We start from the raw sequence: 25,479 nt of genomic DNA, 5'->3' as shown, positions 1-25,479 counted from the left end.
GCACCTCAAAGTCAATTTAACAACATATTTAGAGATTTTGTTGAATATATGTTTCACTTCCACCGTTTGATGAATATATCTTATAGTTGTGTTCTCATCTGCAATAAAATTTATGAAACTAGTGGAAAATTTCTACGTTTAGCTCGTCAAGGAGTTGCAGAAGATATGGACCATTTGACTCTTTTCATGAATATATTTGAAATGAGACCTCAATGTTCTGTTTAAACCGACATGCGCACGATGGCTGAAATCGTAAATGTATCCGAATGGTTGAAGTAACAAATTATCTGTTAAGGAAGTATTAGTTGATTTTAAAAAGGATATATGAAAATAAAAGGGAAGCAGGCAAACAGTGCAAAGGTAATTAATTAAGAATATATCACATGCTGGAATTCTTAAACAAGAAACTGCAGTAAAGCTGCCTGAAAAAGTTTTAACACTTTCATATAAGCATTATAAAAACTAAGATTACATTCGAAATAGCAATTGAGAATTACTTGAATTTTGGTGGGTATAAAGTGCTGTATTTTTCAAATATCACTAATTTCACACACACACACACGTGTGACTCAATATGACTGTTAAAATAGACACACACACACACACACACACACACACACACACACACACAGAACTGTGACAACACCTACTGAGTACTGACTTACCTAGGCCGATAAATCAGCCCTTCACCCAACCCCAACATCAATCTTATCACGGGCGAAGGGCTGATTTATCATCCTATGACTTACCCTATATGGCGTCACGTGCGACAGTGTGCTGACAAATAGGAAAAGGGCTAAACAAGTTTTCATAACAGCTTGTAAAACGTCAGACTTTGTGCAATTTGAAACAAACATAACATTATTTCATATCCTGACGGAGAACGACAAACGGACTTCCAGTTGATAGATCAGTATGGTTTGAACCAAAGTTTGAAATCAGAAATTCATAATTAGATATCGGAGATTAATGGACTTCATTAATTGATTTTGAAATGAGCACTCATGTAAGATCATACATGGGTGTAATACTGTTGGAATCATAAATGTATATGAATGCTAGTAATAACACATTATCGGTTTCGGAATCATATTTGATTTCAAAGAAAATATATGGAAATCGAAAGGAAACAGCCAGGTGAAAAGAATACGCAATAGATACGTGGTAAGGGTTTGGATGTTCATATTCGAGCATAACAAGAATAAAATATTAGAGACAAAACGAAACAGACACCTAGAAACATTGAAGCGTCTAGATATGGGAACAAATTACAAAAAAAACAAACCACAGACACCAAAAAACACACACAAAAAAACCAACACGCACACTAACCAGGTTCTACATCGTGCTTTAATATATATTGTACGTGAGCAATCGTGATCAATGAGGCAGGTGGGCATCGAGTGAAAATTGAACACCATTTCCGTGAATAACCACGTCGTTTTCTGGAAGGAAAAGAAAACACCCAATGGTTTGTACAATTTTACCAAATTATTCACCTGGATAAAAATAAGTATTGCTATATAAATGAAAGTAACAATTAATCATAAGGTTTAGGCTATGACTGTTATTCATTTATTTTACACAGTCAGTATGTAATATTCAGACTTTTAATTTGTATACACTTAAACATGACAAATAATAGGAGATGACAGTTTTACTCTTCTCGGGACACCAGCACTTTTTTTATGTGTATTCGTGTACAGGGCATAGTTGAATTTACTAAGCATTGACAAAATCGGTAAAAGTGTAAAAGAACATGCATATGGCTGTCTTTGACGCAGTAAATGCTCGTTTCATTTAATTCATGTATGTCCACGCGTTTGCTTAAGAGATACACTTAGTAGCATTCTATACTAAATCTTTTCTCACAGTAGGTATTTGATTTTCACATCGAATATGGATGGCATCGCTATCAAAACAAGATTATGTCATATGGATTGCATATAGCGCACATTCCACAAGATTACACACCAGGCTGATTTAGTGACATTGCTGACAAAATTTCTTTAAACTACAGTATCTACCTTTAAAGAATATGCTTGTTAAGCTTTGATTAGTAACATTATAAGGAAGCACCGTTTCAAGTTCGTAAATAACTGCATAGTTTCTTAGTCATTGTAGATCGTACACATGCGCATTCCGGACAGTACATCCGACTCCATTCTCGATATATTTCATCATGTACATATATCTAAAAGTAGGAAACAGTATCACTACAATCCTAGAGATGTTTTACTGCAAATGTAAGACAGATTGAAAAGGAACATGTCTTGCAAACTGAGTTTTGTCCTAAAATGACGTAATGGTGGAGGCATGTCTTACAAACTGAATCGTGTCATAATAAGACGTAATGGAGACATGTCTTATAAACTGAATTATGTCATAATAAGACGTAATGGAGACATGTCTTATGATACGTGAAAGAGCAGTTGAACTTATCCAGTCGCTATGTATCGGCACACACTTGTCACAGCAAACTCCAGGCGCAGCTTCTTATATTTTGTACTGTCAGCGAGGCCAACACCCAAACGACGTCGGTCATGATCTGGATTACCCTGAAAGGCATGCAACTGTGCCACCCATCATAACTCGTGACGATGTGTGCGTGCTAGCAGCGTTATATGGAGGTAGGGCAAAAAACAGTCGGATGGGAACCAGTGTATCTGGATGCTGGCAGCCGTCTCAGCTGCTGACGACACCGGTGGATATTCCTTGTGCCCAATCATAATCTGACTGGTTTCTTTGTTCCAATCCATTTCGGACTGATACATGTTGATACAGAGAGTTGTGCACAAGCGATATATGCTCTTTGTCGATATCAGCTTGTTTTGCAAGTTAATCCAATAATCCCTCGTTGTCTGAGTTTCCTTAGTTTTGTTATTCCTCTGTGTCTCGTTTATCCTCCATGGCTAATTTTATCATCGTAGGTTGAAGGGAGTGTTGATGTTTTTACTCTCCTACTGTACAAAGAATTGAAAGGAAAGATTAGGCGCAAAGTTACTTGGGGCCCCGAGTGTTCTAAAGCGCTCACCATCACTGCCGTTTCACATCTGTCTGCGTGGGTTCGAGTCTTGGGCTCGGCCAATGTGGGTACGTGAGAAAGCTTGCCAGTAGCTTGTCCTGGGTCGGTGGTTCTTTCCAGGGTTTTTCTGGGTTCTTCCTCCATCATTGATACTGAAAAATGGCGTTAAACCCTACAACAACAACAACTGTTATTATTCGCTGAAGGACTGTCAACATTATTAAAAGCATATATGCCGTATCCCAGCGATATGACCGTTAGCGGAACTTCGTCGACTTCGTCGACCTATTTGACTTTGTCGGCCGCTATGAACACAATTTTAGGCCAGCCAGGCTATTTTCGCCGACTAACCCTGCGATGTTGGGTACAGCCAGCCAGTTTTTATAAAACGAAAGGGCAGGCTCAGTATCATACACCAGCTGCTGAATCGACAGGTGCTCCTTGTACTCAGATATAATGGTTTATAGCGTTGCAACATCAATCGGTATACGGGATCGAGCACCATTTCGATTGGGTTGTTGTTCATCAAGACAACCCTCGTCATCAAAAAACCTACCCTCGCGACCCTCATTGCAAGATCGGAGTCAACATAGTCACGTTAACTTAAACCCCGAGATCGACCAATTCTCCTTGGCGTCGAAGATAGCAATGCGGCGGACGTGGAGATGGGCTTTGAGACATCGATTTTAGCAGCGTTTGTGTGTTCATCCTGAGCCTGACACTGCTCGGTAGACCGACAGTTCGTCTCGTGCCACATACTTGGCAAAAATCAGCTTCATCGTATAGCTCGAGCGATCACCGGCTGCCATTAAGTCCGCTAGGCGAGTTTGAGAATTTACGCCGCATTTATCCAGACCCGGCAAACTCACTGTGGCCCCCGCTCTACAGTTATTGTGTACTTCTGAGAAAGAGAGCTGGATAAGGTAAATTTTGTTTGAGTTGACAACATGCACAGTAAAGCCAATGCAACCATACTTCTATGCTTCCTTTAAGTAATGTGACTGAAGTTTCTGTATATGTAGTAATTAAGGAAACTATGCACTAATTAAAGCAGACAGCTGATTAGACTGACTGCTGACACTAACATTAGCACTTGATAAAATAGGAAAAATTCATTTTCCAGAGTGGACAATACCATTATGTGAGAGTGTAATAAATGAATTACAAAACATAACATGTAAATATGTTGTCTGGTTCTTTCTTTCTTCCTTTATACCCATGAAGTCCAGGAAGTAAAAACGACCAAGACGAGCTAGCAGTCTTTAGAGACAAACACTTCTGAAGTGAGGCCAAGCTGTGTAACCCAAGTTACACGCATTAATCACACACAAAAATAACCGGAATTCAAAGGTTTTTGAACAATACTTAAGATATAAAAGTCGTTTTAAATTACCAGTATATCCAGTGAGGAAACCTGGGAAATTTCTTTTCCTTTAAAGGTCAAACTCTGTGCAAAGTATGAAAGTTGTCGGAGTAACCTGTGTAGGTATTGCTAGCTACATACTTCCGATTAATCAGAGTTGATCATGACAATCAGCACCATAACCGGCTTATTTTTGTCGCATACAATACTTATCGGAAACTTTGAAATGCCGCCCTCTCAGAGTTTGCGTCAGTATGACCGAGACGGCTCACATTGCTTCAAAGTACTCGCCACCCACGTGAACAATGTGTAGGAGGTTTATATGAAATGTTACTAAACGCCCGGGCTTGTGGGCCATTTTTATTCCGATAATAAGCTCTTTCGTTGTAAAACCAAATACAGGCCTGAAACCACAGAGCATTCTGGGACGTTCACCACTGTCACCACAGCGAAGAGCAGAGAGGATAAATGGTCCGTAAGCTGTTAATAAACTGTGCTGGGTCGTTCTTTGTTCGACACCAGCTATACTGTACTGACCTTTTTGACTATTTTAGAAGTACGCTCTTCTTTCAGTCACAGACGAAGCTGATTTCAGTAAATGGTCCTGCAGAAAAGTAAATGATAATCTCAACTTTTGGGAAAATCAGCTTATAAGTTTCTAAGAAAAAGAGTTACTGTAAGTTACTCTTAAGGACAGGTCCGCCAGTAACAAGGTAGGTTCTTCGCGGCCGCTAGGCGATGCGGAAGCAGTCCTTTGCGTCTTCGGGCATTTGGTAACATTTTGGTCTTGTCATATATTTCATACTTGATATTTAGAGCCAGCGTGCAACCCATAGATATATCTCGCATATCAGATAGCGGAGGGGTTCAGCGTCGGCGCCTTCATAGTCAACAATTATTTCTAAAATGACAAGTGCATTAACATAAACCAGAACAACTTGCAGGAGCTGGAAATATCTAATGCTGCCATCCTAAGGTTTTAAAAAAAGCAAGTCAAGTGTCTTATTTATCTAGCAACGTCTACATAGGCTATCCAGTCCAATTTTTACGCTCGACAATGTAGGTCGATAGGCGTAAACATATGTGCTGATCATGGCTGATGTAGCTAGCAGTTACAGGGATGCTGAGTCCTTGGCCACATTGAAAGCTTTCAAAGTAGACGACGCTATGGCATTTATTTGTAAGCGGAGGCTGCTTATGTCACCCAAAAGCTATAGATAGCTCTTGCAGAAAGTTTATTGGCACCTTTATTAAGCATAGAGTAGGTGTGAGGTGTGTGGGTGGGTGGAGGGGCGGCGTCTCTGTATGCAGGGTGTTGTGAAGCAGTTCAGTCATATTTTGGTCGAGCAACTGAGCGGGTACCAGAACGCCCATAAGATGAAAGAATAAGGGCACGACAGAGTAGAATAACATCGATTGTCAGGTAGAGTAGGTGGCAAAGTTCACTTTGTGTTGTTACTGACCGTGTACAAAGCCGCTTAGTTCATTTATCTGGACGTAGTTCTTTTCGCAGCCACCTTCGGTGCCTGTGTTGTCGAGAAGCAGTAGGTGGTCTACAGAATGCTGAAGCACAACAGGCAAAAAGTCCGTCTTTCCAGCTAAAGACGATGACCGCGATGGTCGGATTGGACGTTTAAACTTGCCACTGTCGGAAACGTCGAGTTACCCAGATGCTAGCGCTACGTACTTGTCCGGTCGTTGTTATTACTGGTCGTGTGCAAAACAGACAGGACAACCCTTACAAAGCTGATATTTTCATTGTTCACGTTAACAGTAGACCGTGATGACATGCGCTTACGTGTTGAAATGTAGCTCCACACGCCGAGGTCTATCCCATGATAACGTACAAAGGATCATCCAATCCTCGTTCGCAAATATTCTTCAATGCGCTTTAGTATACCGCAACTGCTCAATTTATTCAATGAACACAATAGGATGTAGCAGTACCTTAAAAAAGAGCGCTCACTTTTATGACGTCCTCCACGTGCACTTGCATATGCGCGGCTGTCTCCAGCTGTTTCGTAATGAATAGCCTACATACAACGCTCTTCGGTTTCCTCGGTTTCTTAGAAAAGGTCGGTTGGAGTTCCCACTTCTGCCAGGCAGTCGCGTATACATGTGTTACACCTACACACAACTTTCAAAATGACTACGTGTGCCAGTCATTATTAGGTTACAAAAATATTTCATTCTCCAATCGATATCAAGTGTAAAAACTTCATTCACCAATCAAAATGAACTGAAAAACTTTTCATATCTCAAGTCTCGTAAATGCATCTGGTATAAAAAAAACGTTTTTTACCCAAAACAATATCAGGTGTAAAAAAATGTTCATATTTCAATCAATATAAAGTGTAAAACTTTCATACCGCAATCGATATGGAGTGCAAAACTTTTCATACCCTACCGCTATGAGGTGTAATTAAACTTGTTAACGCCCTAGATAACTGTCATGAATAAAACGTGTTAACGCCATAGTCGACTGTAGTGTATAAACGTTTAAACGTCCCAATGATATGAGTTGTTAAAAAAGGAAAGATATTAGCCCACTTCCTATTTTACATCTACTTGTACACCTTTTGTAAACGTTACACATTTAGGAACCTATCGTTGGAACCTTAAGCTACTATGTCAATCGAAACCTCTCCAACATTTCCTCGACTAAAATACATATCAAATGCATGAATGAATCTAAGAAAGCAGCCATTGCACTAGGAGTTATTAATATACTGTTTATTTAAATCAGCTTGACGGAAAATCCTGAAGTATTCCGGTTCTGTGTTCGTAATTAAAAGTAGTGAGCTTCCAGCTATCAAAGCGTGTGAAATCGCACATAGCTAAGCAAATAACGCATACCAGATTTTGCTCGTATCAATAACCGAATATTTTCGGTTGTTATCATTTTTCTCATTGTGATTAATATGAGGTAAGCAAATGATCCAGAAACGATAACTCAAACTCGCTACAAGTGTAATAAAGGCACCCTGTTCTGGTACTCTAAAGTACGAAGGCACTCTAATGAATCAATTTAATATTAATTGTATTGTCCCTTCAACGCAGAAGACACGTATTTTTATCATTGTATATTTGTATGCACGGTAAGACACAAATCAGCACCTCCGCTACTTGATTCGGAGAGTTTTGATTGATTGATTACTTGAATTTACGTCGCGTGCGCCCAAAAGGACATGTGCGACGGGTTTGTCCCCGCATAGCGGGATGCTAAATGTTCCTGGGAGAATTAATTAGTGCCACATCCCCCAGGCGTTTATGTGCTCAAGGAGCACTGCTAATTTAGCCGTCAGGTCGTAGGACTCTATGTCCCTAACGACCTGAATGAAAGGATTTCATGAGTGGGAATGGACCCAACACACACTCATGTTAACAAAGAGTTGATTTCAGTCCGTTATTGACGGTACTAGGTGTCGACCCAAGCAGTATGTAGTGCCCGTTGCAATTGGTCGCAAGGATGACGTCACATCGGGACACGTCGCTTTAGGCGGGTGGAAATTGTTCCACATCTCCGTCGTTATACGATGTCCGAGAGAGGCAAGATGGCAAGGAACTCGGCAAGCTAGCCATGGATATCGTGCACTCCCAAGAACGCAAGCCCGTACTTAGTCAAATTTCGTCTAGTTGTACTAATGGACAATAAAAAATGCCAATAATGTGTTAGCAATTGGGTCAAATCAGAACAAGTTGCAAAATTTTCCTACGTACTAACAATCGGAAAAACTCTAGTACATAGTGTACGTTGTAGATGCCCTACAACTTTTTAATAACTAATATGTTTGAGCGACATATAAAAAGTTTGGTCACTGTTATATGTCATAAAGGTTTGAATTTTGAACTGGTGGATTGAAGAAAGTAGCAACAGACACGCAAAATAAATGTTAGTGTTAATTTAACTGTGTTTTAGTGGGAATAGTGCGCTCTTTTGTTTACAAATGTCACAAAAATCTTTCACGCACACGATTGAGTCAAGGAGGGTTCAGTAAATAGACACAATGCAAGTAGCTATGACAACGCCAATAGAACGCTGACTTCTGCAATATGTGTGACGTAATATGCGTTCTGTTTACTGACTGGCACCGTTAGACGTTATGGAGAATTGATCCAATACGGCAAATTATCGTTCAACGAAATGCTTCGTTCGATCGCGGGAAAAGGAAGTTGTTTTTTTTTTTGTCTTTCTAAAATAGACTCCCTTTTCTATACTGGAAAGGCTTTTATAATAGGTTGTAAAACTTAAGTCGTCGTGCGAATGTAGGAAAAAATTTATTTAAAAATCTTCGTTAACGTCCGTTAGGTTTAGATGGCATATAACAACTGGCCCTCCCTTCGCTCGATCTTTTGTTTCGGATCAATGTTTGAAATCAGATATTTGTTATCTGATCATTTTTGAATGACTTCGATTTGCGTAGTGATTTTAAACGTGTTTGAATTGTATATTTACCTGTGGGTTTTTTTTATTATGCTTAAATTCATGATAATCAAACGAATAATGATGTATAAATAGGTATGATTTCCGCAGGAGGAGTCCGCAAAAAAAGCATAGCATGTCGCAAAAGCCGGTTGCTGTCGAATAGCAATAGAAATATAATTAAATTCATAAAAAATCTCTTGAATTCTGCCAGGAATGAATAGAGGGAAAGAACGTGTTCATAGTAAGCAAATATTAATCGGTTCTTAACACATACATAAATAACATATCGTGATGGAAAGGCAGTCAAGATAATGACAGTAAAACGAAAAGAAAAGGAATAGAAGGAAAGACAGATAAAATAAAAATAAGAGCAATCATGCAGAAAACATCTTCGAGCTTGTAGACGAAAGACGGACCATAAACATAAAGAAAAATAAATAAATTTGATTCCACTTTAAGTGATATACATACGTATTTTGGGGATATGGTCCTCAATAGTTTCACCATTAGGTGCTGTAAGCCGAATACGCATCGGAGTTTGTACAGGTTTTTCCCAGGTCCCATCTCCCATTAGCCAAAACCCGTCACCCGATCTCTTCATGTGTTCCCATCGTTGACTGTGTGGCTGGAAGACAGACACTTCCGTTACTGGGAGCCTGTGGAGAAATGTTGAATTAGTTCTTGCTTTAATTGTGTGCTTTTAAAAAATCTGATCTGTCTGAAGGAAGAGATAGTCTCTTTTTCGTCGAAAGTTATTTTGCATGCAATTCTACGCTCAACCCTGGCCGAGTCATACCAAAGACTTACAAAAATGGTACTAGCAGCTGCTTCGCTGGGTGCTCAGCATTAAGAGGTTAGTGTTAGGACTGGTCGGTCTGGTGTCAGGATAATGTGACTGGGTCGGACATGATGTTGCCCCAGTGCTAGACATCACTATAAACTGCCACACTGCATACGTCGTAAGAATATGACTGAAAACTGTTAAAGCTACGTTAATATACCAAAATACATACATACATACATACATACATACATACATACATACATACATACATACATACATACATACATACATACATTCAATTAGAATCGATAATATTTTTATAATAATGCACACCCAGTACATTTCGTGTTGGGGGATTTTGACAAGTACGTTGTTATTGTTGTTGTAGGGCACAAGACAGGTTATATATGGCGGCCACATTAGTAGTGGAGGAAGAACCCTAGGAAAGCCCGGAAAGAGTCACAGACCCATGAGAAGATACCGGCAAGCTATCTCACATACTCACATTGGCTGAGCCCGAGACTCGAACCCACGCAGACAGAGGTGAGATGACAGTGATCCGTAATAGGGAGCGATTTAGACTACATGTTCTTGGCTACTCGGGGCCTCGACAATTACGTTAATGACTTCTAATTATATTGGATAACACAATAATGTCTTCAATAATAAATGTCAAGTGCTGACGTTAAATAACTTCTTCTATCTGCATGTAGTCTGTCTGCATGTAAGCCCGTCTAGCTGCAGCAGTATGCCTCAACTGTTCATACTTTGCACACACACACACACACACACACACACTATCCATACCTTGAGTTTCTGGTCTGAAGTTTCAGATAGTACTGATGAGATCCTTGGAACTTGTATTCAATTTTTGTATTCCCCACCGGACACTGCACAGCTTGAATTTCTATGGCCCAGCGCCCGTCTCCATTTTCAGCGAAGTCCAGGGACCCTATACCACCAAAGAAAAGGTATTATCTTACGACAGCCGGCACTGTTTTGGTAAAACTATTGATCATTACCTGCTTTCTATGTCAACGGGGCTGTATGAGTTTTCGTATATAGGACCGGTCACGTTCTCTTTTTTGGGAAAACCATGATCATTTGTCTGTATGTGCGCCCGTATTACAGGAATGAATTACGTTTCCTCTCCATAATTTTGAAGACTTCATGAAATGAAAACTTGACTGAGCATCTTAATATAATAAGGCACTAGTCAGGCTCGGATTTTCACCTCTGAATGAGGTATGGCCTCTGTTCTTCTTTTCTTGAAACGCTTGCCATTGCAAATAATAATTTCTTTCCGTCGTATAATTTTTAAAGAACTGTATTAGGTTAAATAAAATTATTTCCCAACCTTAGTATTTCAGGAACTTTTCATGTATTAGGTTAAATAAAATTATTTCCCAACCTTAGTATTTCAGGAACTTTTCAACATATTCAACTTTGACTTCGTTTGGCCGAAGAAATTGCAAACTGAATCGTAAATAAAGATCTCTTCAAATTATACTATACTGGCACTTTCATTAGTGTCATCTGGACACATCTCTAATCTATATCCATGTTTCTTTCTATGTGATTTTTTACAAGTTAGTATCTATAGAGTTAACACGTATAACGCTTGTTAGGGTGATCGAAACGATATAAGTGTGTATGCTATTTTGCATAAGTCAAGTGGGGATCACGTGACCGCCTCTGGAAAACTTACTGCATATACGCTTAGTAAATATTAGCTTTAGTTTCAGACTGTTTACTCACAGAACTACGCAACTAACTCTCACGGTCCTTTTACTACCGTTAGTGTTATGGCCAGCTTCTTTACACAGTTTTTGCGTGAGTTATGTCCCTCTCACCCCACGCCGTATTCTTGCTAGTATTAATGTTTGAACTTTTACTGAATAGTTATGGTTTGCTAGAACGACTGTGTAATGACTGATACACACAAAACAGTAAAGTGATTCATTATAATTTGAGCAACGAATCTCTACTACAAGTGTGTTGCAGTTTCGAACTCGATTTCTCTTTGCATGACGGAGTTGGGTATTTAAGAAAGCTTGGCTGGATTTGGAAAAGTAAAGTTTAACTATTGGAGGCTTCAGTGAACATATGAAAATTAAAAGACGAATTGATGCTTTGTCATGTAATACATGTAACACGCAACAGCAAACTCGTCACCACTCGAAACATTCGTTTTCTTTTTCTTTCGCCCAAAACTTGGCAAAGATCTATGGGTGCTGATTTAAGAGAGCTTGTTGTGGGGTGGGTTTTTTCCCCGATTTTTGTGTGCTTTCTAGAACAATGAAATTACCCCCACCCCACCCACCCCCCACCCCCCAAAAAAAGAACGAAATGTATTTACCTTTGTGGAAATCCGTTTCTGTTATGAGTAATAGACATGTTAGTTAGGGTTTATTTCGTGGTTTACAATCTAACTCATCAACCATGGAATAAGTTATATCAATAGACATGTTAGTTAGGGTTTATTTCGTGGTTTACAATCTAACTCATTAACCATGGAATAAGTTATATCAATTGACATGTTAGTTAGGGTTTATTTCGTGGTTTACAATCTAACTCATCAACCATGGAATAAGTTATATCAATAGACATGTTAGTTAGGGTTTATTTCGTGGTTTACAATCTAACTCATCAACCATGGAATAAGTTATATCAATTGAAAATTACAATACGTTACATACATATTTATTGAATTATAATAAATGGGGACACAATGATGTGATTGCTTACCCGCATGGCATTCCGGACAGACATCTTTTACAAATACCATGAAATCGCCATGAATGGGGTTTGCTCCTGAACCTTTTCCAGTAGCATGTACCTGTGGGAAGTTATAGAATATATATTCACTTAACTGTCCATCTCACTTTCTTAAACGTTAAACTGTAATATCTTTCTTATGTTCGCATAGCCACATGTCAGTTATAGTTCATATTGTAACATTGAGAACTGGAATGATTTTAAGATGCTGCAATATTGATGTCATCAATACTTACCTGTTACAGGGCATCAACTATCCTTTCATAATTCTATATATATATATATATATATATATATATATATATATATATATATATATATATATATATATATATATATATATATATATGTCTAATAAGTGGTCATTTTTGAAAGTAGTAAATATTATCTTCGTGTTTTCAAAATAATGTTAATTGTAACTTCTGTCTTATATTTTAGTTTCATCTTCAGAATATATCTAACTCATATTTAGAGTGTTAACTTCATGTTACGTCTTCTTCTCAAGCGACACGCTCACAATTGCTGAGGATGTTGCAATATATGGACATTTGTATCGCGTAGTAGCGTTTTCTGATTCAATGTCATTACGCAGTCTGCAAGATTGGAACTACTTTATAACGTTACATGAATGTTCCCCAGCTCTCTAGACGAAGAAGCATTAGCCGTGTGACTGAAACAGATTTATTGGATTAAAAACAAGACTATGCATAACTATATAATTCATACTGCAACAAAAGACCAACACTTCTTTTCTGCGACGCTTGAAAAGCAAAAGCAAAAACTACCAGCCAGCTGTCATGTGCAGACTGCTGACCGTCTGCACCCAGCCTAAATAGTGAAATCTCTGATTAAATGCCTTGAGCTTTGATTTGTGTGTGTGTGTGTGTGTGTGTGTGTGTGTGTGTGTGTGTGTGTTTATGAACAAAGATTCGTATAAAACCAATAAGAATAGATGTACATTTGTTTTGTGCATCAATAGATATTGTGTTATATAGTTTACCTCATTTACCCTTATAATGCTGTAAAAAAAAAGAGTCCAGTATTGAGCTGAAAGTTTTAAATTGTGCAATAAAGCATAACGTGTTTAATGCAATAATCCGAAAAGATGTGTCACCAATACAGAGCATGTTGATGTTGTTGTTGTTGTGGCTTGAACGCCATTTTTCAATACAAAATAGGCTATGCATGGCGCCAGTATTACTGGTGAAGGAAGAACCTGAGAAAACTCCGTTAAGAACCACTGACCCAAGGAAAGCAGCTGGCAAGCATCCTCACACATCTACATTGACCGAGCCCGAGACTCAGACCCACGCTGACAGAGGTGATATGGCAGTGATTGGTAAAGGCGAGCGCTTTAGACCACTAGACCACCCGGGGTCCTACGATATAGAGTATCTGACATGATCTGATCACACTGTACACTACGTTTATCGTTACATCTGCTGATATCACACACCCGCTTGAGATGCAACGGCTTTCCCGATGAACGTATACTGGATTTGATAATGCGTTGGTTCTACAGTGGTTTTAAACGAAATACGCCCGAAGGCTCTTATGCTGTCCTGAAATGTCATTAGAGGTAAAGAAAACCGCAGTCTGGATGGGCGACACATACCATTCATCGTGAGAAAATTTCGAACCGTAGAGATCAAAGCGAGCACGTTACGTCTGCGCTATTCAGGCATCGACAGTGGTATGTTTCTAGGTTATTTTGTCACAGTAATATACGAGAAATAATTAAACTAAAGAATATATACATTGAATAAAGTAATCTGCAGCTTACCTTAAAACACATTCCACATCCCAGGGAGGCGTGCATTTGCGGTGCATTCAGAGCCACCAGGCGCATTCCATGAGTTTTAGCTACTGGCGGAAGGTCTGGTGGTGGATACTGGCACATTCCTCCAGTCCCGGTGCCATAATAGGTTCCCTGTTCGGTGTTACGTTATTTAGTTGGTGTTTGAACTTTCTCAAAACGATTTCAATAGTACACATGTGGGAAACTAGATCTCTATTTATTTTCGTTCAAATGTTCTCGTGTTGTCATTCGAGAGCATTAAAAATCAAAGTTCAAAAATCGCCAAACTAGCACTATACGTTGATATTTTGAAAACCGTTCAAATTACTAGATAACACCCAAAATGAAGTGCAAGTCAATACATTGTAGTATGAAAGGATTTTCCAGTTCATGAAAAATGTCTTGTGCTTTATTCTCTTAGCCAGAAATCTTAATTGATGTTAGTTATGAATGACACTAATCGTTTTAGGCTGTAGTAAAGCTTTATTTCAGTAAACAAATAGCAAGTGAGCGCTCATGCATAGGTTTGCCTGAACGAGCTAGAAATAAAAAGGATTGTAAAAGTGAATATAAAGACTACATTAGTATCCTGTATGCCCTAGATTCTGTGTGAACTACTCAGAGTGATCACATTATCAAAATGATTAGATTCATTGACTGGTTTAAATGCCGTGCTGTAAATAATGATAATATAAAAAGATGAATTTTAAATATCAGTAAATATGGCAGTATAAAAAGAAAAACAATTTTACTAGAATAACTACAACAGCAAAATACCTGTTTAGTTAGTAATGATTTTCTCAGTAACTACAAAGATGGAAAGTTCCATTACATTGGAAAACAATAGTTTTCGAAATTGGTGTTATCACAGATATATAAACGTCAAACCGCATAAATATATCCGTAGAAAACATACTTGATTTTTTTCTTCTCAATAATCCAGCAAAGTTATCAGAATGTAAAAGTCTGCATTATAATAATGATAATATGATAGTTATTGTTAATGTAGAGGGTTCTCTTACAAAATTATGGAACCATCAACACCAATTAAAAGCCCCATATATTTATTGTGATTTTGAAAGTATCAAATTAAGCGTGTAAACTAGAACTAACAGAGAAATAGCTGTATATAAACTTTTAAACCTGTGTCAAATTCTATTTTGCTATTTAAAAAAACTCTTACATTATTTATGATGCTTATGTTTAATTAAAATAATTTGTCTTACACCTTACACACATTATCTATCTATCTATCTATCTATATATATATATATATATATATATATATATATATATATATATATATATATATATATATATATATATATATATATATATATATATATATATATATATATATATATATATATATATATATATCTTTTACAAGATTCGTGAAGTCAAAAAGATTCAATATTTATCGCAGACTAATTGGACGGTCGTAAATTAGAGAAAAAATTTCTTGCATAGTAATCGATTTTCAAGCTGATGACTTCGAGTAAATATGAAGTACCATGTTTAAAGTTTCAAAAGGATATAAAACAATAGCGAATCTAAAGAAATAGCAGAATTATATTATAAATATTGCTGACGAATATTGTTTTATCAAACAAGGTCACGCAAATTCATAGGTAGTTCTTTCTGGCATTATGAAGTACCGACTAGCAGTCCTTTGCGTCACTTGATGTGAATTTTAATCAATCAAAATACTTGTTACGATGGATAGATAAATAAAATTGAAACCTTATTTCGTAAACTTATCTTGCACAATGGTAGGTTAAAATCAGCTTGTTTTACATTTATTTACATATAAAGTAAGATAACCTCGGATTTATTTAGAAGCATCAAGTCTACACCGTTTGAAAATAATTGTTCAATAAACAAGTCAACAATATCAAAATATTTAAAGCAAACTTACATTTTTTTATGTCTCTTGTTTCGAGACTGCAGCTTTATTTTATATTACTACCATGGTATTAAAACTAACTCTGTGAAATAGTCGTTCTGCCACAGAGTCACCTGACTAACCAGTCAATGAAATTAACAATTTCTCAGATAATGATGAAATAATCAGTCTAGTCAATCGATCAACTTACATCTCCTGCAGTCTTGTGCTGGTACAGACTCAAAATGTCTGCATTTTGTGCGCAGTATGCAAACCCGATAATAGCCAGAAAAACCGTCAAGAGAAACATATTTCTACGACACTGTACGTTCAGGCCCCAAATGTACACAGAAAACGGACCATGGTCATGACCAGTATACCTGTAAGTGTATAGTGTCCAAAATTTGTTAGGCATCACCGAATCCTTCAATATTGACGTAATGTTCTGCTGTAAAATTAATAGAATGGATTAAAAAAAAAAACACAGAGACATTTCCTAAATTTAGAAACGGACAAAAAATATGTCCTCCTTTAGACTGAAATCGATTCTGATAAAAAGGTGCATTAAGGATGCTAGATGTCTGCAGTGTGGCAGTTTATACTGATGTCTAGCATTAGGGCATCATGCCGCAGACATATAGCATGATGTCCCACCCAGTCACATTATCCTGACACCAAGCCGACCAGTCCTAACACTTCTTAATACTGAGCGCCAAGCGAGGCAGATGTTAGTACCATTTTTTTAAAGTCTTTGGTATGACTCGACCTGGGTTCGAACCAGCTACCTCTCGCATCCGAGGCGAACGCTCTAACCACTAGGCCAGCGGAGCTGTGGATGCTGGATGGAAAATATATATAAGCTGTGACACGTTCAGCTGGACATTGTAAAAAAAAAATTGATCCATTTTTATTGATAAAATACCATAAAAATATTGATTCATGGAAAAATGAGTAAATTATGGTAACAGAGAAAACATTAAAGAAACAAAATTTCTTTTTTTATACTGAAAACTTACAATAGCAAATGTACAAAACTTTATAAATTGTTTTAACGCATGATAATTGGATCAAATTTAACCAGTTAATGAAAAATAGTTCCTTGTAAACATGCATGTATGCACATGCATATTTTTATCATGTATTTTGCTCATTTATCAATGAATATTGTAATTGTGTATTATTTTTAAAAATGTAATTAATTAGAAAATTAATTTTGTTGAAAATAAATGCCTTCGCACCGGGTGTTCAGTATACTTCATAGATGAGAGGCGTGTAGGCACAGTGATTTAATATTAAGTAAATCCAATCATGTCTCGATGTTTCTACAATAATCAGTGACTTAAAGTTATGCATTATCGGAGTAGTTTTTTTAAAAAATTAACTGTTTCGGAGCTAATTTGCATAATAATGTGATCTGTTATTAATATGTTACTGAAAATTAGCTTGGAAAATGAAAGTAAGGATATGTTTGTGTTGTTATATTTATCAGAGTCTACATGTTATCACGTTATTACTCACTGGTAAAACTGATATTAAACCAAAGCATTTCAGTGATTTCATTGAAGGGTAATATCCTATATCAACAAGAGACCACGTGATTCTGTTCAAATAGTCATAAAGAGAGGTAAACGATTTATCATTGTCAAGGCTTGATACTGGAAGAAGAAGCAACGTCTTTGAACTATTTTTATATTTACATCAGCTTCTTATTTAACATAAAAAACAATCAAAAGACACAGTAATTCTTTCAATTTTCATCCAGCATCCTTAAATTGAGACATCTCCAATATTTATTTTGTAGTTACTTTAAATTATTCCTATGTCATTTTTTTTCTTCACAACTTGTCTCTTCCAATGATTGTGTTCATACATTCTCAGTTCTGTCCTTTGTACGTCAAGTTGGCTAGCTTTGACCTTTGCACGTCAAGTTTGCTAGCTTTGAATCAATTAATATAAAACTGATCTATCCTGAATAAAAGCAGATTTGTTTCAGGACATCTTCTCAGTAATAGTCAGAACTAGACACGTCTTGCTAACAAGAGAACTTTTATACCAATTAAAAATAAAACTGCATACATTAAGATGGATTGTGCGATAAATGATTTAATTCAGCAGATATTCAGTTCCCTGCAGTGGCTCAAATGTCTTCCTAAACTTTTCGGTACAGTATATAACAACGTTCTCTCGCAATAATAGATAAGGCATGATGGATCAGGTCAGCAGACGATGTTATCTAGTAAACACGTACTTCGCAAACCCCCTCTAGGGGTTGTGGGAGAGCTGGAAGGCTACATGTGTAGGGATGAGTAATAAAGAAAAGAAAATGATTATGTTGTTGTTGTTGGGTTTAATGCCATTTTTCAGCACACGATAGGCTATACATGGCGGCCAGTATTAAGGGTGGAGGAAGAACCCGGGAAAACCCCGGAAAGAACCACCGACCCACGAGAAGCTACTGGCAAGCTTTCTCACATACCCACATTGGCTGAATCAGAGACTCGAACCAGCGCAGACAGAGGTGAGATGGCAGTGATCCGTAACGGAGAGCGCTTTAGACCACTCGGCCACTCGGGGCCCCGAAAACGATTATGTAAATGTTGCAGATTCTATCAGGCTTAAAATAACAGCATCTGGGAAACATTAATATAGTCTTGTTTCCTGTATTTCCATCCACCAATTCTAACACAAAATGGAAAACTTAGTGATTTCTCAATAGAAAATTCTTCTCCACGTTTCTACAAGGCTATGAGATCCAGCACTGTAAGTCCCGTCAAGGCTCTTTATGTTTGTTTTCCACTGCTATTATCCCCCCCCCCCAAACAAAAATAAAATTCGTTTGAGTTTTCAGCCAGTTCTTAAAAATTGGAGTACACTACATCTATACAACATCTGCGACACGATCGATTTCGCAAATTAATCAGCGCCTTCGAGAGAAACTCAAAAGAACTTACTTCCATGAAAATTCATATTATTTCATATAGGTAGAATGTCGGTTGGAAATTTTGGTCATCTGAATATCTAAGGTGGATACTTACGTCAAGGGAGGTAATGCAGTCTCCAGTTTGGTACTATTTAGCTCTTTATTCATTTAAGCGTTAATTTTCAGGAATTTTTCCGGAGGAAATAAAAGCTGACATTTATTTAGATATAGTGTTATAGAATAAAGCATAAAAGCTTTCCTTATTGAAACTTTTCTCAATATTTGATATTTTCGTTCAAGTCTTTTTAAACTTCACTGACGTTATTTCCTATAGGTATTGTGAAAATATGTCAGTTACATGAAAACAACCCTTGCAAAGAAAACTTATCTCACTTTTAGGAAAATTAAGTTTGAAAAATGTTTCACAAAAATGTCTTCTCATTATTAAACATGAATGCCTTCAAGATCGATGTCATAGAATTAGGCAAAAAAAACTTGGTTTTGCCTTAGAACTTTTTGACTATTTTTCGTTGTACATGCGTACAACGTTATCTAGGGTGAATAAGTGTTTTTCCAGGTAAGCGACTGTAGTAACATGTCCCTCGCCGGAAATTACTTGCGACGAAGGGGCATTAATAACATGATATGCACGGGTATTTTGCCCTGACTATTGCTCACTCTCCTATGGATTTAAGTAAGATCAATTTCTAAACCGACACTGGTCATTTTGGATCAGGTCAAGGAGTGTAACCTCTCCATTGTTCTCCAGCCATAGGGGTAAGTGCTAAATTTATATTTCATTTGATATGCGAAGCTTATTCGGTTTGTAATGTCATATGCGTAATAATGCATTTATTACAACGCAGATTTGAACTCTGAATTACAAATCGATATTAGAGGTTAATGTATTAGCATATATCTAGACATTTTACAGAAACTATTATTATGACCAGTTTGGTTTTATTGTAGCTGATTGTGACTGTGACTATGACCAGAGCTGACTAGAGTTTACTAGAGACGTCTAGAGCTATCTGAAGCTGTTTAGAGCTGTCTGGAGTTTCCAGAGTATTTAAGGCTGCATGCTGTCGATACGTATGTATGTACGTACGTATGTCTGAGCCACGGACGTAGACGTAGCTAATTCAAAAGGGGACTATGCTGTCTGTACGTGTATACGTATGACTGTACATGTGGTGGATCCATAAAGGTGCAAGCGGCCGATAAGAGTGTGGGCCAACTCAAGGAATCGTGCGACTGTACAAGGGGTCTAGAAGCATACGTTTGGTCCAATTGTTGTTCCAGTTGGGTGCATTTTTATGTTCATAAGATTATTTTGAATCTTGGTTGTGTTCATAAGATAATTTTGAATCTTAGTTGTGTTCCAAGAGATAATGTGATTCTCTCTTATAGTTTATGACATTATTTTGAAACACATTTGAATATCATAAGATTATTTTGAATCTTAATCGGAGTCCATACTTGAGATTATGTGAATCTCTCTTGTAGTGTATAATAATATTTGAACGTATTTGCAGTCCATGAGGTTTCTTGGATCTGTATTTCATACTGAATTCATATTTTGGGGTTATTTTCAATGTGTGAATGTTGTGCAGAGTGATTGGGTCAATCGTATGTTGAGAGCGTGAGAATCATTGTATTTTTACACCATATTTTTCTTTATTAATTCATTTCATAAATTTCCATCTTTCACACAGTGTGCCTTATTCATTTAGTCCAAAACCCCACTTTATTTCTATTCTGCGACAATCGATGCAAATGAAATCTAAGAGTCAGACTCACCTACGGACACAACTAAAATGCATAAATTTTCTGTTAAAAATAGGTAAGAAATACACTTAATTCTAAAACAGAGAAATGCACAGCTACAGTCCTTAAAAATTAAAGCGATCTGGAACGGATAGAGGTCATGTATAAGTTCTACATCGGTTATTTTAGTAATTGGAGTTATTTCTCACAATTTGATTATACAATAAATTTGGTCAATGTCAGTGAGGGCTTGGGTGCTTCAAAAAACATTTCCTTCTTCACTCTTTGTTGATAGTATATAATGGATTTCTTCATCCCTCTGTATGGTTAGTATATTGTGTTTTTTTTTTCTTCTTCTTCCCTCTGTGTGGATAGTAGATATGGGATTTGTGTTTTTCCTCTTCCATGTGTAGATAGTGTATTTCGGGCTTGTTTTCTCTCCCTTCTGTGTGGATTGTATATTTTGTTGTTTTTTTTTCCCCTATTCCCAATGCGTGGATAGTATATTTTGGTGTTTTTTTTTCACTTCCTCAGGGTGGATAGTAGATTTTAGGGTTTGTGGATGGTATATTGTAACGAATATTTAGTCGTATGTCCTCATTTCCTAATAAAGTCACGCAAATACACCCTTCCCTCGCGAAGTGTCGTGATGGAGAGAAGAACGAAGATTTCCTCACGTAACCGAAGGCTGTCACGCTATGGAAGATTGCCACCCTTGAGGTACGTTTTGAAATACATTACATATGCCATGTCTTGATATTACTATATTTAGTTACCTTGATGTATACTCTGTTAAATATTAATGTATTAATTTCATGATTCTTTGTAAACTCAGCTCCATTCCAACTCGCGATGTAATTTCAGTACCACACTCTCCAGTGTGGAGGTATTGAAATTACGTCACGAGGCGGGATGCGTTCGCGTTTTCATTGGTTGACTGACTTTCCATTAACTACCGTATTTGTATACAAATACGTCTGCATTGACAGATGAGCGCGGCTTCCACACATTGAAACACCGACTTAAGCGGTTGTAATAAAATAAACAAACAAAACCTTAAACCATGGCTATGGCAATGCTTCAGGTATCATTGAAGTTGGATTAAAACCAACCATAACAATATTAGACGAACCTGTTTTTCTTTTTTTTTTCTTTTATGAAAACGTTGACCGCATGTGGATCACAAAACGTATCAATACGTTCGCGTACGTTTGTGTGGATAGTATATTTGGGGTTTGCTTATTTCTTTTCCCTCTCTGTAGATAGTATATTTTGGGTTTGTTTTTTTCTTCTTCCCTCTGTGGTGTGCGCGTGTTCGTGTGTATGTGTGCGCGCGTACGTTTTTTGCATGTATGTATTGGTCTTTGTCTCTTTAAAACTCTCTTGATCCCTATCAAATACATTTCATCTACCTACCTACCTACAGTAGCGCATATTCAGGTCAACCACTTGCAACACTGTTGTCATTATTCCCTTTGTGTCCAGCACAGTGACGTCGATGAAGCTGGACATTTTGACACTGTAACTATAGTTTTGGGGTTTTCCACAGGTTATAGCTATAGATACCAGGGTTTATAAACAGGTACGTCACACAAGTTAAGATTATAAATAGATAGTGTTTTTTTCCAAATTTTCCACAAATTGTAGTTATGAATAGAATGTGGGCTTTCATAGGAATTTCAACAGGTTATAACTATAAATAGATACATGGGTGTTTATCCACGATCGTCACGCAAGTTGAGGCTATAAATAGTTACTAGGTCACGCAAGTTGAGACTATACATAGTTACTAGGTTTATCCATTTTAGCTTAAACCAATGTAACCTAATGTTCGGGGATATGTTTAGTCTCCTTTAAATTCTGGGACAATTTCGTCATTTTAGCGTTGCTTTTGGTAGATCCATTTTGGAGTTGGGCTATTCTTTGATTATAGCTATTTATAGCATCATTACAATTACGCAAACGTATGAACACCGCCGACATAATTTCGTGTCTAGGTAATACTTTATAAATAAAACTTGAATTTATTAAACGAGTTGAATAACGTCCACCTTTTGCAAGCCTTGGCGAGCGAAAGCTGGACATTACTCAACGAGTTTCATAAATTTAATATTATATCATTACCCATTTGAGATTCTTTTTATCACATAGTTTTATTTCAGTGGAAATTATTTAGATAGAAAGAAGAACGAATAATTTCGTTCATTCTGACATACGGTGTACCTTTCATTTGTTGTGCATAAAATATAGTCCAAAACAAAGTTGAACTAGTACAAGTAGATTGTACTTTTTTACAAACTATAAATCAAAGAAAAAGCTTCCATCCGAATAAACAGAACATTTTATAACGGGAAAATCATTTTTCAAAACAGAATGATCAATGCGATGTGATGCCACATCGTTAGATACGGTACACAGTAGGCCTAGAATACATGTTTACCCTAGGATGACCCTTTCAGAAAAAAAAATATTGCATTGTTGACATTTTCATGTGAACTAGTATTGCTGGATGCAGAAATTCCCACATTTACTTCAATGCATTTGTGACCGGATATTTGCAGTATTTGACTGGAACAATAGACTGCACAGGAGACGTAAACACGTTTCTTTTTGAGTCGGATTTGCATTCCATATACACTGCGCAAAGATCAGCTGTGGTTGGATAAAATTCTGTCAGTCAAGAGACCCATTTATATCCAAATTCGTCTGTGAACAGAGGTAAGTTTATTTACTTCTTTAAGTTAACATTTAAACCACACTTGTATATACGGTGGATTCTATATCTGTTACAGATATACCGACCCTCCCCCACCCCGCCATCAAATAAGCAATACCCTTAGTTTTACTTCTTATTGTTGCTTTTGTTTTGTAGTTTTACGCCATTTTTGTCATTATGATATTGTTTTACATGACATAACAAACCCCCGTGGTGGTAACATATCCATATTCAGACAGCCGAAATAATTTTCCTCAATTTCCTTTCGCGAGCCGAGTTCAAAATGGCCGCCAAAAATGTTCATTCAAAACAAAACATTCCAGAAGGCGGGGTTAAAAATGTTTTACCACGATCCCAGCCAATCATTAAAGAGGATACTGCACAATAATTTCTTGGGCTTATTTGGACCAATCAGAATCACATAAAGTGATATTTTAACATGTGGTAATATAAAAAATGTGAAACTGCACATACTATAGGAAAACTATACCGTCTCTGTTGTGTTTGGCCCTCTACCATAATTGTCCCTAGACAGGTCCTATATAATTTCCCCATTGTCCCATGACAGGCCCATCCATGTTCAATGTCCATTGTCTCTCGATGTTCATTAATCTATGTCTATGTGTTGTCTATGTCTATATCTCTCCTGTTTTTGTCTCTCCCTAGAGGAGCGCGTATTCAGGTCAGCCCCTTGCTACATTGTTACCAATGTTGAGTACTGTGACGTCACCTCACCTGTTCCTTTCCTCTTGTTCCTATACAACAACCCCACTTTCTCTTGTCCGTATACAGTCCCAATATTATATTCCCCATGTTAAATTCACATTATCCGTATATCGTCGGGGTGGGTGGGTGTCTGAAAAATCTTGTCCGTATATCTTCCCAGGGTGGTCTTGTAATGTATATTCCTATTGTCCGTATATCGTCCACTATTACTACTGACAGATCAATATAAAAAAATCTTGCTTCACACAAGTTTCAGGGTTACCCTTAAATCCGTTTCTTTGATTACTGTGCAGTATATACCTGTATCTCAGGGGCCCCGAGTGGCCGAGTGGTCTAAAGCGCTCTCCGTTACGGATCACTGCCATTTCACCTCTGTCTACGTAGCTTCGAGTCTCGGATTCAGCCAATGTGGGTGTGTGAGAAAGCTTGCCAGTAGCTTCTCGTGGGTCGGTGGTTCTTTCCGGGGTTTTCCCGGGTTCTTCCTCCACCATTAATACTGGCCGCCATGTATAGCCTATCGTGTGCTGAAAAATGGTGTTAAACCCTACAACAACAACAACAACAACAACAACAACATACCTGTATCTCACTTTTATCCGAAAAAAGTACTAATTATTACTTTCATGTATATTACTAATTATAAACAAGATGTTCCTTTGTTACACACTATAACATCTTTTTGTACCACATGATGTATGAATATGTCATGGGCCAATGGCCTACATCGCAAAAAAACACTATTATTATTATTACTAAAAAGTATTATTATTAATCTTAAAAATTATTATTATTATTATTATTATTATTATTATTATTATTATTATTATTATCCTGCTTATTTATTCTTCTATTAGTGCTAATACCACGACTACTGCATCTACTGCGACCGCTCCGGTGGCCTAGTGGTTAAAGCGTCCACCTCGTTTGCGGTAGATCGAGGGTTCGATCCCCGGCCGAGTCATACCAAAGACTTAAAAAATTGGTAATAACGGTTGCCTCGCTTGGCGCTCAGCATTAAGAGGTTAGTGTTTGGACTGGTCGGTCTGGTGTCAGGATAATGTGACAGGGTGGGACATCGTGCTACATGTCTGCGGCATCTACTTCTACCAAATTACTCGAAAGCAAACTACGAAGTAGCTTTCTAGCCTGAAATGTTCAACGCATATCATTCAACCCTCCCTTACATTGTTATGGCGTAATTTGTGATGTGTTGCACTGTAGAGAGATAAATAAATATGAATATGACCAATTCTTGTGAAAAATCACAATTTCCAAGGTTAGATTGAAAATT

The 25,479-nt window shown here is 37.3% G+C and overlaps 1 protein-coding gene across 1 annotated transcript; it reads right to left on the bottom strand.

Annotated features, from left to right (window-relative positions):
• Window positions 1–1,332: 1,332 nt before the first annotated feature.
• LOC149801524 (uncharacterized) lies at window positions 1,333–16,426 on the bottom strand. Its single transcript, XM_089955697.1, has 6 exons — window positions 16,271–16,426; window positions 14,160–14,306; window positions 12,347–12,437; window positions 10,406–10,550; window positions 9,286–9,470; window positions 1,333–1,445 (listed from the first exon to the last, which is right to left on the bottom strand). The coding sequence occupies exons 1-6, from the start codon at window positions 16,367–16,369 to the stop codon at window positions 1,381–1,383; spliced, it is 732 nt and encodes a 243-aa protein (XP_089811823.1). The 5' UTR covers window positions 16,370–16,426; the 3' UTR covers window positions 1,333–1,380.
• Between the last annotated feature and the right edge of the window lie 9,053 nt (window positions 16,427–25,479).

The sequence above is a fragment of the Sinohyriopsis cumingii genome, chromosome 4 (assembly GCF_028554795.1).
Source record: "Sinohyriopsis cumingii isolate HCF-2022 chromosome 4, ASM2855479v2, whole genome shotgun sequence".
Classification (NCBI taxonomy): domain Eukaryota; kingdom Metazoa; phylum Mollusca; class Bivalvia; order Unionida; family Unionidae; genus Sinohyriopsis; species Sinohyriopsis cumingii.
The sequence above is the reverse complement of the archived record's forward strand: the minus strand, read 5'-3'. Positions and strand labels throughout refer to the sequence as shown.

Bases quoted from the DNA above. Each gene is read 5' to 3' on its own strand.
- LOC149801524 (XM_089955697.1), bottom strand. From the start codon at position 16,369: ATGTTTCTCTTGACGGTTTTTCTGGCTATTATCGGGTTTGCATACTGC. The intron at 14,307-16,270 runs GTAAGTTGATCG...AACACCGAACAG, and splicing joins AGCACAAGACTGCAGGAGAT to GGAACCTATTATGGCACCGG. The intron at 1,446-9,285 runs GTATGTATATCA...TTTTCCTTCCAG, and splicing joins GGACCATATCCCCAAAATAC to AAAACGACGTGGTTATTCAC.